The sequence below is a fragment of the Microcaecilia unicolor genome, chromosome 1 (genome assembly GCF_901765095.1).
Source record: "Microcaecilia unicolor chromosome 1, aMicUni1.1, whole genome shotgun sequence".
Taxonomy (NCBI): domain Eukaryota; kingdom Metazoa; phylum Chordata; class Amphibia; order Gymnophiona; family Siphonopidae; genus Microcaecilia; species Microcaecilia unicolor.
This window is the reverse complement of record NC_044031.1, coordinates 243,501,759-243,515,862: the sequence shown is the minus strand read 5'-3', so window position 1 is coordinate 243,515,862 and position 14,104 is coordinate 243,501,759. Positions and strand designations below refer to the sequence as shown.

The 14,104-nt window shown below is 40.6% G+C and overlaps 1 protein-coding gene across 1 annotated transcript in view; it reads left to right on the top strand.

Annotated features, from left to right (window-relative positions):
* LOC115471506 (E3 ubiquitin-protein ligase MARCH6) overlaps positions 1–14,104 on the top strand; it is a 350,986-nt gene that overhangs the window by 226,282 nt on the left and 110,600 nt on the right. The window contains exon 17 of the mRNA XM_030205152.1: positions 13,917–14,017. Coding sequence (XP_030061012.1) covers positions 13,917–14,017 — 101 coding nt within the window. The remainder of the gene's footprint in view (positions 1–13,916; positions 14,018–14,104) is intronic.

The following is a 14,104-nucleotide window of genomic DNA, read 5'->3' as shown; positions in this document are numbered from 1 at the left end:
CAGTCTTTTGCATCGAGTGTCACATGTATGATTATCTCCCAGTTGGTGAGATGTCATATGTGTGTGCTCAATGCAAAGAGCTCCTAGCTCTCAGAGAATGAGACCGTTCTCTTGAGGCTAGAGTAGCAGACTTGGATGAGCTGAGGGAGACTGAGAAGTACATAGAGGAGACCTACAGGGACATTGTAGAGAAGTCCCACCTCCAGTCTGGCAGCCCCTATGCTGTCTTGGAGGAGGGAGACCTTCTAAAAGGAGAGCATCACCCTGGTACAGCTGGAAGGAATCCTGTAGACAGGACCAACACACCAGAGGATGTAATATCCTCTCGCACTGAGAATGCGTCTCCAGGAGCTACTGCCCAGCAGGGAAGGGTTAGGACAACTATTGTAGTTGGTGATTCGATTATTAGGCATGTAGGTGGCTGGTGGACGTGAGGATTGCCTGGTGACTTGCCTGCCTGTTGTGAAGTTGGTGGACCTCACACGTCACCTAGATAGTATTTTAGATAGTGCTGGGGAGGAGCCGGCTGTCTTGGTACATATGGGTACCAATGACATAAGAAAATGTGGGGGAGAGAGGTTCTGGAAGCCAAATTTAAGCTCTTAGGTAGAAAGCTCAAATTCAGAATCTCTAGGGTAGCATTTTCCAAACTGCTCCCCATTCCTTGCATAGGGCCCAAGAGACCGGCAGAGCTCCAGAGTGTCAATGGGTGCATGAGGCGATGGTGTAGGGAGAGAGTTTTAGATTTGTAAGGAACTGGGCAATATTCTGGGGAAGAAGGAGCTTATTCCGGAAGGATGGGCTCCACCTTAACCAGGGTGGGACTAGGCTGCTGGCATCGGCATTTAAAAAGGACATAGAGCAGCTTTTAAACTTGAACCTGGGGGAAGGCCGACAGTCATTCAAAAAGCTCAGTTCAGAATAAGGTATCTTTCAAAGATATCACCAAAACAGGGAAGATAGGGTATCCCGATAGTGAGGTTGCAAAAGAGACCATAGTAGATCAGGTGTCCTTAAATAAAAATCAGACAAAAGATTGCAAGCTAACACTGTCAACTACTGAGCAAGGTATCAATAGGAACAACAAATGTAGTTTCAAATGTCTATATGTGAATGCCAGAATCCTAGGAAATAAGATGGGAGAGTTAGAATATATTGCACTAAATGAAAAATTAGATATAATAGGCATCTGTGAGACCTGGTGGAAGGAGGATAACAACCAGTGGGACACTGTCATACCAGGGTACAAATTATATCATAGTGATTGGGTGGATCGAATTGGTGGAGGGGTAGCATTGTATGTTAAGGAAGGCCTTGAATCAAATAGATTGAAAATTCTGCAGGAATGTCCGGGTCTTGAATGAGAGAGAACACCAAGTAGAACTGCCATATTCCTGGCGTTTAGCACATATCAGCATATATTGAAACCGGGGAAAAATCCGATGCAATGTGGATCCTATCGTCCTATATCACTGTTAGATACAGATTACAAAATATTCACGAAAATATTGGCTAAACGATTACAGAGACTCATGCCGGGCATAGTACAGGATGATCAGACGGGATTCATAGAGGGCAGACAAGCATTTGATGATATTAGGAGGGCACTTCATTTGATACATAAAGCCAATAGCACACAACACTCAACAATATTGCTCTCCCTTGATGCCGAGAAAGGGTTCGACAGAGTGCATTGGCCCTATATGTTTGGAGTTCTAAATAAGATGGGTATGACGGGAAGCTACATAACGTGGCTGCAGCGCTTATATGATAAACCATTAGCAGCGTTAACTGTAAATGGAGAGTGCTCAGACACATTCATATTGGAAAGGGGAACGCGTCAAGGGTGTGCATTGTCTCCCATACTTTTTACCCTGACAATGGAACCATTAGCCCAGGTAATTAGATCAAATGAGGAGATCCAAGGGATTCGCATAGGACAAAAAAAAACATAAAATCATGCTATTTGCTGATGACATCTTATTGACACTAACAGAACCTCATAGATCGCTACATGCCATTGAACACAACTTGAGGCAGTTTGGACAAATAGCAGGCTTCAAAATAAATATGACAAAATCAGAGATAATGGGAGTAAATGTGAATACAGATGATAGGCGTAACCTACAAGAACACTACCCTTTTAGATGGACAGACCGTTTTCTTCAGTATCTAGGAGTCAATTTGACACCTGATCTAAAAGATGTTTTTGGGGCAAACTTTCCCAGTAAAATACGGGAAATACTACAAGACCTTGACAGATGGGAAGGGATGGAGTTGTTATGGATAGGTCGGGTACAAGCAATAAAAATGATGGTATTACCTAAAATCCTATACCTCTTAGCATTACCAATATCGATCCCCAAAAAATTCTTCCGACAGTTAAAGCGTAAAACATTTGCATTCATATGGAAACACAAGCCACCGAGGGTGCGAGCAGAAGTGCTTTACCAGTCCAAAAAAAAAAAAAGGGGGAATGGGAGTACCGGATTTCTTTCGGTATTTTCAAGCAGCCCAGTTGAGATCATTGGCAGCATGGGTCAATGAAGAAGACAAACTGTGGTTCCAAATAGAAAAACACTGGATAGGACTTAATCATCCAGCCACATTGCTCTGGCTCCCTCATCGGCGAATCAGAGCAATTGCAGCCTTGTTACCTGCTGCGGTTGCCCACCCCCTGATAACATGGAGTACACTAAGACAACAATTTTGCCCACAAAGAACGTATTTTCGCAAGATGCATATACAAGGGGCACCAGGATTTGTGTGGGAGGAGGGAGATAAGGTATATAAACAGTGGGGGCAGAGGGGGTTACGGCAATTGGGTCAAATATGGGAGGAGGGGGCAGTACGCCCATTCACTGAGCTGCAAGAAGAATTTGGTCTCCAATCACAACATATGTTTCACTACACCAGAGTCAGAGACTATATCCTTCGGAATGCTAAAGGAGAATTACAAGTGGAAGAAACAGTATTAGAACGGGCAATAGGTGGGAGTAGTCGCAAAAGGTGTGTCTCAAGAATATATGCAGCACTGCTCTCATATAGGAACCCAATTATGGTATACACACAGAAATGGGAACAAGATTCGGGGGCCACACATGACACACAGAGCTGGGAACGAGCAATGGGTTTTTTGCTAAAGGGGTCGGTGAATAGCTCAATGATAGAGAATGGATATAAGATTCTTTATCGCTGGTATTTCACACCACAAAGAATAGCGAAAATGTTCCCAGGGTCCTCGAATAATTGTTGGAGGGGATGCCAAGATATATAGGAGATATGATACACATATGGTGGTTCTGCCCAAAAATACAGAATTACTGGCAGGAGCTACTTAAGTTACTTCAACAGATATTGGGCAGAGAATATCCGAAATCAGTAAACAATTGTTTGTTGCACTTTCGCCCTCCAGGACTATCACGGCCACTACACTGCCTGGCCTCAGTGTTTTTAGGGGCCGCTAAGATCACAGTAGCATCTGCCTGGAAGAAACAAATGGCTCCTCCAATTGTCAAAGTCCTGCATAAAATGGACTATACGTATCAAATGGCAAAGCTAACGGCGATGAAGAATGGACAGATGATCCAGTTTCATAAGATATGGGACAAGTACAAGATATGGAGATCCCAGGTGGGGATTGACTTAGATGCTCCATAACTGGTGGTACCGATGATGTGAAAAACTTTTAATATTCTGGGACTGTTCCCGACAAGAAGTATTAATCACAAAGACAATGTACTCAGGAGACCTTTAGGAGAACGTAGGGACTTGGATGGGGGGGGGGGGGGGGGGGATAAATATAAAATGTAAAATGTGTTACTGATGTTTTATATATAACATGTTTTTACATTAAAAATAAAGTTTCAAAAAAAAAAAAGAAAATTCTGCAGGAAACAAAACACATCTTGGAATCCATATGGATTGAAATTCCATGTGTAAAGTGGAAAAGGATAGTGATAGGGAGTGTACTACCATCCACCTGGCCAGGATGAACAGACAGATGTAGAAATGTTATCAGAAATTAGGGAGGCTCACAAACTGGGCAACACAATAATAATGGGTGATTTTAATTACCCCAATATTGACTGGGTAAATGTAACATCAGAGCATGCTAGGGAGGTAAAATTCCTATACAAAATCAAGGACTACTTTATGGAGCAGCTGGTCGAGGAACCAACAAGAGAAGGAAAAATTCTAGACCTACTCCTTAGTGAAACACATGATCTGGTTAGGTATATTAAAAGCAAGAAGCTGGCAAAAGACTAGGTTGGACCACTAGATGACAGAGGGGCAATTAGGGAAGACGAAGCCATAGCGGAGACATTAAATGAAATCTTTGCTTCGGTCTTCACCAAGGAAGATTTGGGAGAGATACCGGTGCCAGAAATGGTATTCAGAGCTGACAAGTCGGAGAAACTGAATGAAATTTCTATAAACCTGGAGGATATAATGGGGCAATTTGACAGATTGAAGAGCAGCAAATCTGGACCGGATGGTATTCATACCTGAGTACTGATAGAATTAAAAAATGAGCTTTCGGAGCTATTGTTAGTAATATGTAATTTATCTTTTAAATCGAGCATAGTAACAGAAGATTGCAGGGTGGCCAATATAACGCCGATTTTTAAAAAAATGTTCCAGAGGTGATATGGGAAATTATAGACCGGTGAGCCTGACGTCAGTGCCGGGCAAAATGGTAGAGACTATTATAAAGAACAAAATTACAGAGCATATTCAAAAGCACGGAGACAAAGCCAACATGGATTTAGTGAAGGGAAATCTTGCCTCACCAGTGTATTATATTTCTTTGAAGAGGTAAATAAATACGTGGATAAAGCTGAGCCGGTCGATATTGTGTATCTGGATTTTCAAAAGGCATTTGACACAGTACCTCATGAAAGACTCCAGAAGAAATTGGAAAGTCATGGGATATGAGGTAGTGTCCTATTGTGGATTAAAAACTGGTTAAAAGATAGAAAACAGAGAGTAGGGTTAAATGATCACAGTATTCTCAATGGAGAAGAGTAGATAGTGGGGTTCCTCAGGGGTCTGTACTGGGACCGCTGCTTTATAACATATTTATAAATGATCTAGATATGGGAATAACTAGTTGTTGGATTATTTGTAGTAAATAATTAGCAGATTTTATACACACAGCTTCAGCTTTAGAAATGTTAATTTCTTTTCTTCATCTCTCTCACATACACCCCAGAATAATTCACTGCTGAGTCACTTTAAAGTTGAAGTAACAAAACATCTGTTTACTCACAGTTTTAGTCAGATTGATATTCAGCAGCTTATATATACATAATATAATACATTTGGTTTATCAGCTCTTTCCATGTGCTTAGATGGTAATGGATGCTCACACCATAGATCCTCAGCTTAGGAGAGACCATGAGCTCCATGTGCTGTGCCTAACCCCCACAGGAAGTTGCATGGGTGTGACCTCTCTAGGAAATTCACATCAGAGGTCACAGAGTAATCACAGAGAAAAAATTGCTGACAGGCAATGCATGTAAAATACAATACATTATTCCAACAAACCCCTTCTCATGCATAACTGTCATGCAACTATTAATTCATACAAAGTCCAAGCTTTATTCGCAGATTCTCAAAACGTTCTCTGGGTAACGGTTTGGTCATGATGTCAGCTGTCATTTCACTGGTGTGACAATAGTCTAGACTGATGTCCCCTTCTTTCGCCAGCTCTCGCACGTTGTGATATTTCGTTGCGATGTGCTTGGTGCGTGACTGAACCTTGTCATTCTGTGACAGTCTGATGCAGCTCTGATTATCTTCCATTATCTGGATTGGTCTCTGTTCAGCTATTCCAAAATCCAGCAAAAGTTTTTCAATCCACATCAGTTCTCTGCATGCTTCTGATATGGCCACATATTCAGCTTCTGTAGAAGACAGACTCACAATACTTTGTTTATGACTGGCCCAAGAAATGTGTACATTTCCATACATAAACACATATCCACTTGTGGATTTATAATCAGAATGATCCCCTGCCCAATCTGAATCACAGTAACATATTAGTTTTGGATTACTATTGGCTGAAATCTTTAATTTACAATCAATGGTACCTTTTAAATACCTTACCATCCTTTTAACTGCAGTCCAATCTGATTTGGTAGGTGAGCTGACCCTTCTGCTCAAAATTCCTACTGCATTTGCTATATCAGCCCTGTATGTGGTAGTCAGATATAAAAGCTTACCTATGGCTGATCTATATTGGATGTTATCTGGTAAAGGTTCTCTTACTGTTTCATCCTTCAGAAAATCAGTGATCATGGGAGTGCTTACAACTTGGGCATCTTGCATACCTAAACTTTCAATAAGCTCATTTATTTTCTGCTTCTGGCTTAGAAGATAAGAACCATCATTTTGTTTCTCAATTTCTATACCAAGATAGTATGACACATTACCAAGTTCTTTTATCTCAACATTCAGGTTTAAATATTTTACAATGTCATTGTACTCTTGCTCACTTTCGCTTGCAATGAGCAGATCATCAACAAAAGCTAAAATGTATGCATATTGTCCATTTCTGCACCTAGTGTACAAGCATTTATCTGCTTCACCTTGCTTAAATCCTAAATTTGTCAATATTTCATGCAATTTGTCATTCCAACATTTTGCACTTTGCTTTAATCCATAAAGACCTTTGTTTAATTTACACACTAGCTGTCTTTTTGTATTTATGAAACCTGTTGGCTGTTCCATGTACAAGTCTTCAGTTATATCTCCATGAAGAAATGCTGTTTTCACATCAATGTGGTTGACTTGCATGCCTTTTGAGACTGCAATGCTCAGAAGTGTTCTTATTGTCGTGTGTTTCACTACAGGTGCAAACACTTCATCAAAATCTTCTCCATATTTTTGAAGATATCCCTTTGCGACTAATCTGGCTTTATACCTTTCCACTTTTCCTTGTGCATTCCTTTTTAACTTGAATACCCATTTGCATCCTATAGCTTTCTTGCCAGGAGGTAATTTTGTAAGAATCCAAGTCTTATTTTTATCCAATGCATCAATTTCTTCTTGTGCAGCTTTACGCCATTCAGCAGCTTCTTCTGCTGGCATTTTCTCAATCTCATCCCATGTTAAGGGCTCTTGAGCTTCTGCTGACTTTGTTAGGTAAGACAGTCTTGGGGGTGGAACACCTTTGTTTTCCCTGGATGAGCGTCTGACAACAGGTTGGTCTGACCTTTCCGCATCCTCTAAATCTGAGAGTCCTTCTCCAATTGATTCCCCTTCTCCAACTGTACTGTCTCCTGCAATGATCCTTTCTGTGTCTGCTTCCTCTGCCTGTTCCTCGTTAGATACAGATGAGTTGCTTTCAGACATCTGCCTTGGTATGGCATTTATATACACTGGCATGTCTATTATGGTTCTAGTTTCATATTCTGGATGATAAGGCTCATCTGGGATAATCCAGCCTTTATCAACCCTTTTGTTTTCATCAAAATATGTAACATGTCTTATGCCAACAATGCCAGTTTTCAGATTCAAAATTCTATATCCTTTGTGTCCTGGAGCATAGCCAACTAAAATGCCCCTTTCTGTTGTGGAATCCAGCTTATGCCTTCTTTGCTTTGGTACATGAGCATATGCTGTACTTCCAAATGTTCTTATGTGTGACAGGTTTGGCTTCCTACCATGCCATGTCTCATGTGGTGTGCGCTCAGCGCCTTTAGTTGGCATTCTGTTTTGTAGGTACACTGCTGTGAGAATGGCTTCCCCCCATAGTCTTTTAGGGAGATTGCTATCTGACAGCATACATCTGGTCATTTCCACAAGTGACCTAAATTTTCTCTCTGCAACTGAATTTTGCTCTGGTGTATAAGCTACTGTTGTGATATGCTGAATGCCTTCTTGTTCTAGAAATGTGCGCATGCTTTGTGAAGTGAACTCACCACCATTGTCGGTCTGAAGAACCTTTGGTTTTCTTTCAAATTTATTGCTCACCATGGCTACGTATTTCTTCAGCATGTCTTTGACTTGACTTTTTTCTTTCAGCAAATAGGCCACACAATATCTAGAGAAATCATCCAAGAATATTAGCACAAATCTGTTATTTCCCAATGATGGGATATTAAACGGTCCACATAAGTCACTGTGTATTAAGTCCAGTACTTTATTACTCCTATTTCCTGTGTATGCAGGAAATGAGGGTCTCACACCTTTTTGAGTAACACAGTCTATGCATTTCTCCATTTTACCAGTATCTGCACTTATCTGAATGCCTGTGGCTAGTTGCCCACTGTGAAGATCCTGGATCACCTTAAAATCACGATGTCCCAGGCGGCGGTGCCAGATTTCCAGACTACATTTACCATCATTCTTCCTTACTTGCGCCATATGTGAGGCTTCACCTGAAATGCTCAGTTTATAAACATCATTATGCATAAAAGCTTCAGCATACACTTCATCATTTTTAGAGATTGTGCACTTACTGTTTTCAAAATGAATCGCAAATCCCTTCTTATCTAATGTAGATACACTAAGCATATTGCAAACTGCTTGGGGAATATACAAGACATCACTTACAGGAATTTCTTTAACTTCATTAGACACTTTGCATTTTAAGAATCCAATGCCTTTTGCTTGGATCTGAGTAGTCCCTGCGTTTGCAGTTTGAAGAATACCTTCTTCTGGACTCATTTCCTGAAAGAAATCCTTACAATTGGTTAAATGGCATGTGCTCCCTGAATCCAAAATCCAAGTACTTTCATTTGAATTATTATTTACCATAGTCAAAGATTTTTCTGCCATTAGAAAGCTCTTATGTTTATCATTGTCCTTTGTACATGTCCTGCTTGGAAAATTCTTTTGTTCCATTGGCTTAGGTGAGCTAGAGGGGGTGTTTTGTGTTTCATTACACCATTTAGATACATGTCCCTCCTTTCCACATGAGTAGCAAATCAGCTTGCCCTTGGGTGGAGTTTTCCCATAGCTCCGCCTTCCTCTATTCTTTGCCAAGAAATTTGTTTCATTTCTCTCTGACTGTCTTTGAGAACACATCTCCTCAGAATCATTAATTATGCATTCCTGCCTCAGTTTTGATGCTGCCTGTTCAAAAGATTGCCCTTCAATGGCTTCATTTACAGACCTAAAAACATCAAACTTATTTGATAGTGAGGTAAAAAGAAATGCTCTTTTCAATGCATCACACATGGGAATTCCAGAAAGTTCTAACTTTTGAAATGAAGACATAAGATGCATAATGTGATCATTACATTTACTTTTATCCCTTAATTTGGTCTCATTTAACTCTGCTAACCAAATTGGTTGCTGTTTTGCATATGTAGTTGCATACATAGTTCTTAGTTTATATAAAATTTCGTTTGCTGTATCTTTTGCCTCCACTAATATGGCTTGTTTCTCTGAGAGAGCTTCCAAAAACATGCACTTCACATAATAGTTTGCATTGTCCCATTCAGCCATATTTTCAGCTGTTCTGTTTTGGTCTAAACATATACTTAATTTCTTTGCTTGAAGGAGACATCTGAATCTTAGTTCCCACTGCTGATAATTAAATTCAGTTAATTTAGGCACCTTGAGAGAGTAGAAAAATGGTGAATTTCCTCCCTCAGCCATTTCTTAGCCTTCTGTCTGCTGTTTAGTGTGTGGGGGGAGAGAGAGACAGACTGAATCTTTCTTTTAAAACTTAAGAGAAAAATGTGGCTTTTTCACTGCCTGGTAATATTTCTCCCTTTTTCAATTCCTGGGCTGGGCCCATAACCCTTTTGTTGGATTATTTGTAGTAAATAATTAGCAGATTTTATACACACAGCTTCAGCTTTAGAAATGTTAATTTCTTTTCTTCATCTCTCTCACATACACCCCAGAATAATTCACTGCTGAGTCACTTTAAAGTTGAAGTAACAAAACATCTGTTTACTCACAGTTTTAGTCAGATTGATATTCAGCAGCTTATATATACATAATATAATACATTTGGTTTATCAGCTCTTTCCATGTGCTTAGATGGTAATGGATGCTCACACCATAGATCCTCAGCTTAGGAGAGACCATGAGCTCCATGTGCTGTGCCTAACCCCCACAGGAAGTTGCATGGGTGTGACCTCTCTAGGAAATTCACATCAGAGGTCACAGAGTAATCACAGAGAAAAAATTGCTGACAGGCAATGCATGTAAAATACAATACATTATTCCAACACTAGTGAGGTAATTAAATTTGCCGACACAGTTATTCAAAGTTCTTAAATCGCAAGAGGATTGTGAAAAACTACAAGAGGATCTTATGAGACTGAGACTGGGCATCTAAAGGGCAGATGAATTTTAATGTGAGCAAGTGCAAAGTGATGCATGTGGGAAAGAGGAACCTGGATTATAGCTACGTATTGCAAGGTTCCACGTTAGGAGTTACCGACCAGGAAAGGGATCTAGGCGTCGTCGTTGATGATATGTTGAAACCCTCTACTCCGTGTGCAGCAGTTGCTAAGAAAGCAAATAGAATGTTAGGTATTATTTGGAAAAGAATGGAAAAACAAAAATGAGGACTTCATAATGCCCTTGTATCGATGCATGGCGCAACCGCACCTTGAATATTGTGTTTAATTTTGGTCGCCGCATCTTAAAGATACAGTGGAATAGAAAAGGTACAGAGAAGGGCAACGAAAATGATAAAGGGGATGGGACGACTTCCCTATGAGGAAAGGCTGAAGTGGCTAGGGCTCTTCAGCTTGGAGAAAAGATGGCTGAGACGAGATATGATAGAGGTGTATAAAATAGTGAGTGGAGTGGAACGGGTAGATGTGAATCGCTTGTTTACTCTTTCCAAAAATATTAGGACTAGGGGACAGGCAATGAAGCTACAAAGTAATAAATTTAAAACGAATCGGAGAAAAGTTTCTAAACTCAACGTGTAATTAAACTCTGGAATTCGTTGCCAGAGAATGTAGTAAAAGCAGTTAGCATAGCAGGTTTTAAAAAGGTTTGGATGGCTTCCTAAAGGAAAAGTCCATAGACCATTATTAAAATGGACTAGTGGAAAATCCACTGCTTATTTCTGGGATAAGCAGCATAGAATGTATTGTACTTTTTTGGGGATCTTGCCAGGTACTTGTGACCTGGATTGGCCACTGTTGGAAACAGGATTCTGGGCTTGATGGACCTTCGGTCTGTCCCAGTATGATAATGCTTATGTACTTATGAAAGGAAGACTGAGTCTGAGGAAAGCGAGGTTTTTGAGTAGAAACACTAGCCTTCCCTGGTCTGTACCTCCGTGCTTCTCAAAAATGAGACTTAGCTTCACGGAGATGAGGATTAGGCTTGTCTTTAGGCAGCCGCTGGACCTTGGAATCTCCCAGATCTTTAACAATCTACTTCAAATCCACACCAAAGAGTAGTTTTCTCCCGAAAGGGCAACTTCACCAGACAAGATCTGGATGCCACATCAGTAGTCCAGTGCCTCAACCTTAGCCAGTGTTGCACCAAAGTGGCCATTGCCATACCCTTCGCTGACGCTCGGAGAATATCATAAAGAGCGTCTGACAAATAGAACAACTCCACCTTCTAGGGTAGGAAGAAAGTCTGGAGGTGAGTCCAATGTGGACTATTGTTGAATCCATGATAAAGTAGCTGGCTACAAAAGAAGAAATTGCTGCCTGAAAACTTAATGCAGCTAGTTGAAAGACAAGCTTCAAGGAAGCCTCAAGCCTACGGTCATGCTTATCCTTTATTGCAGTGCCACCTTCAACAGGGATAGTGGTACGTTTAGTAACCACTATAATAAGGGCATCCACCTTAGAGCAAAATGCTCTAAATCCGACAGCAGAAGGGGATATAATTTGGACATATCTTGAGCCACTTGGAGGTTAGAATAAGGGGTCTCTCACTGAACTGCAGTAAGCTCCTGCATAACCTCATAAATATGTAAATATACAGGAGGTCTCTTAGTACCTGACATAATAGATGTAGCCGGACCAAAGGACTGAGAAGGGGGAAAAATGTTTAACGCCTCCATATATTTTGTGATCAACAGAGGCAACCGCTGTCAAAAACAGCCTAGGTACAGTAGGATCATCACCCCCGTCTTCCTCTGCAGTGTCCAAGTCAGGGTCATCAGCAGAACTAGGACAGTCAGACTATACAGATAAAACCTTCTCCGAGATCGGAGAAGGAACATTCTCTGAATTCTGCGAAACGGAAAGTTTTCATTTCTAAGGAAGCTGCTCTTCAAAAGCATGGTGAGGGGAAGAAGGAGAGGCAGCTTGAACTGACTTTAATAAAAAGACCTGATGTAATGAAAGAATAAATTCAGGTGAAAACAGCAGGTCAGAGACTTTGATCCCTGTAAAGCCAACATCCTAGGACACTGTGGCAGGCAAGGAACCCGCTGACAAAATGGCTGCTGAAGCTTCGTGGAGTGCAAGAGCTGTTGGCGCTGAGCCTGCCAAAACCGCCATTGGAACGGGGCTGGATTGAATTTCTGGAGACGAGTACTGAAGGCAAAAGCGGCATGTCCACAGAAGTAAAGCAAAGCTTGCAGGAACCGGTAGCCAAGATGCGCACAAGTCTTAATGGGCTTACACATAGAGAATAATAAATATACTCACAGAAAACAGCCAGTCTCATGCCCTCCAAGGCACTGAAGCCCCACAATCTTCCCACAGCACAAGCACTCTCAAAAAGAACAACATTGGCTGCTTTTTAGATAGAGGCAGGAGAAAAAGAAAAGTTGAGATAGAGATAGCAAGTGGCAACAGGGAAGCAACCTAGTCCACCTCAAACTCAAGCTTACCTGCAAACAGGATAGGAGTCAACACAGAAGTCACCACAGTGCACATCCCTCTGGAGATAGAGAACTCTTGAGTTGTCTCATAAAATCCTGTGCTTAGCAACCAAGCCAGTATTCTCTATCTTCACCTGATGGAGGATGATCACAACCCATTTGTCTGGACTGATCCTTGGGACATAATGGACGGACTTTTGTGGTTCTTTTTTTCTTTACTAGAACTACAAGTTCTAGAGCAAGGGTTCTTAACCAGTGGTGCCTGCAGAAGAGGTCAAACAGGGTGTGGAGAAGTCTTGCCATCTGAGGCAATTTATTGAACTTTCTAGACAATAGTGAAGGCAGTTATTATGACTGTTATTGGTAATATTACTATTGTAATTTTAGCAACATGTTAACTAGCACTGTTAGTGGCTAACAATGACACATGAATCTGTCAGTAGTCACTAGTGGACTTGTGGTTTAGGAAGAGGTTGCAGGGGTTTCATCAGTTAAAAGGGTGCAGGAACAAAAAAAGATTAAACACCTCAGTTCTAGAATATATCAGATACAATTTTAAAAGCCTAAGCCAAACCCCTCAGAAGTATCATTAATAGTTAATGTTTTTCCCCATGTTTTATAAATGACCCTGGTTTTAGTTTTAAATGTGGCAAATATTTATAGACCTACTTATAAGTGTATATAAATCAACAGTTAAAATCTGCTGTTAGAAATAATTATAACTTTAGAGCCAACATGATTTGGTGGTGCTAAACTCAAAACTTAACCCCTCCCTGGACACAGTGAAGGGGTTATTCCAAATTGGAGGTGCTCCAGAGTTGGCACCTATTGCATAGGTGTTATTGCATAGTTACTGCACAGTCCACACTTCGTTGAATTAGGCTACATGTGTGGAAAAAAATCTGCAGGCATTCTCTTTAGTATCATAGTACTTAATCTTGCCTTTTGATCCCAAGACCAGATCCTTCATATTGCAGAACTTGCGTTTCAGGTAAAACAAGAAATCATTTCCAAAAGTTTCACCTTACATATAAAATGTGAGAAAACTATTTGGACCTTGTAGGCTTTGTCCTTTTAATATAGGACATATAAGAAATCATTACCCATTTAAAATTATGGTGTCATTTTATTTTTATCTTTGCAGATTGTCTTTGGATCAATTGTCCTTCTCATGCTTTGGCTTCCTATTCGTATTATTAAGCTGTTGCTGCCTGCTTTCTTACCATATAACGTGATGCTGTACAGGTAATTGTTTTGTTTCATGTTGCCAAAGATATCTCAACTCTTTCCCATGTGAGTCTCGTGAGAGAGTCATCTTGTATAACATCAAAC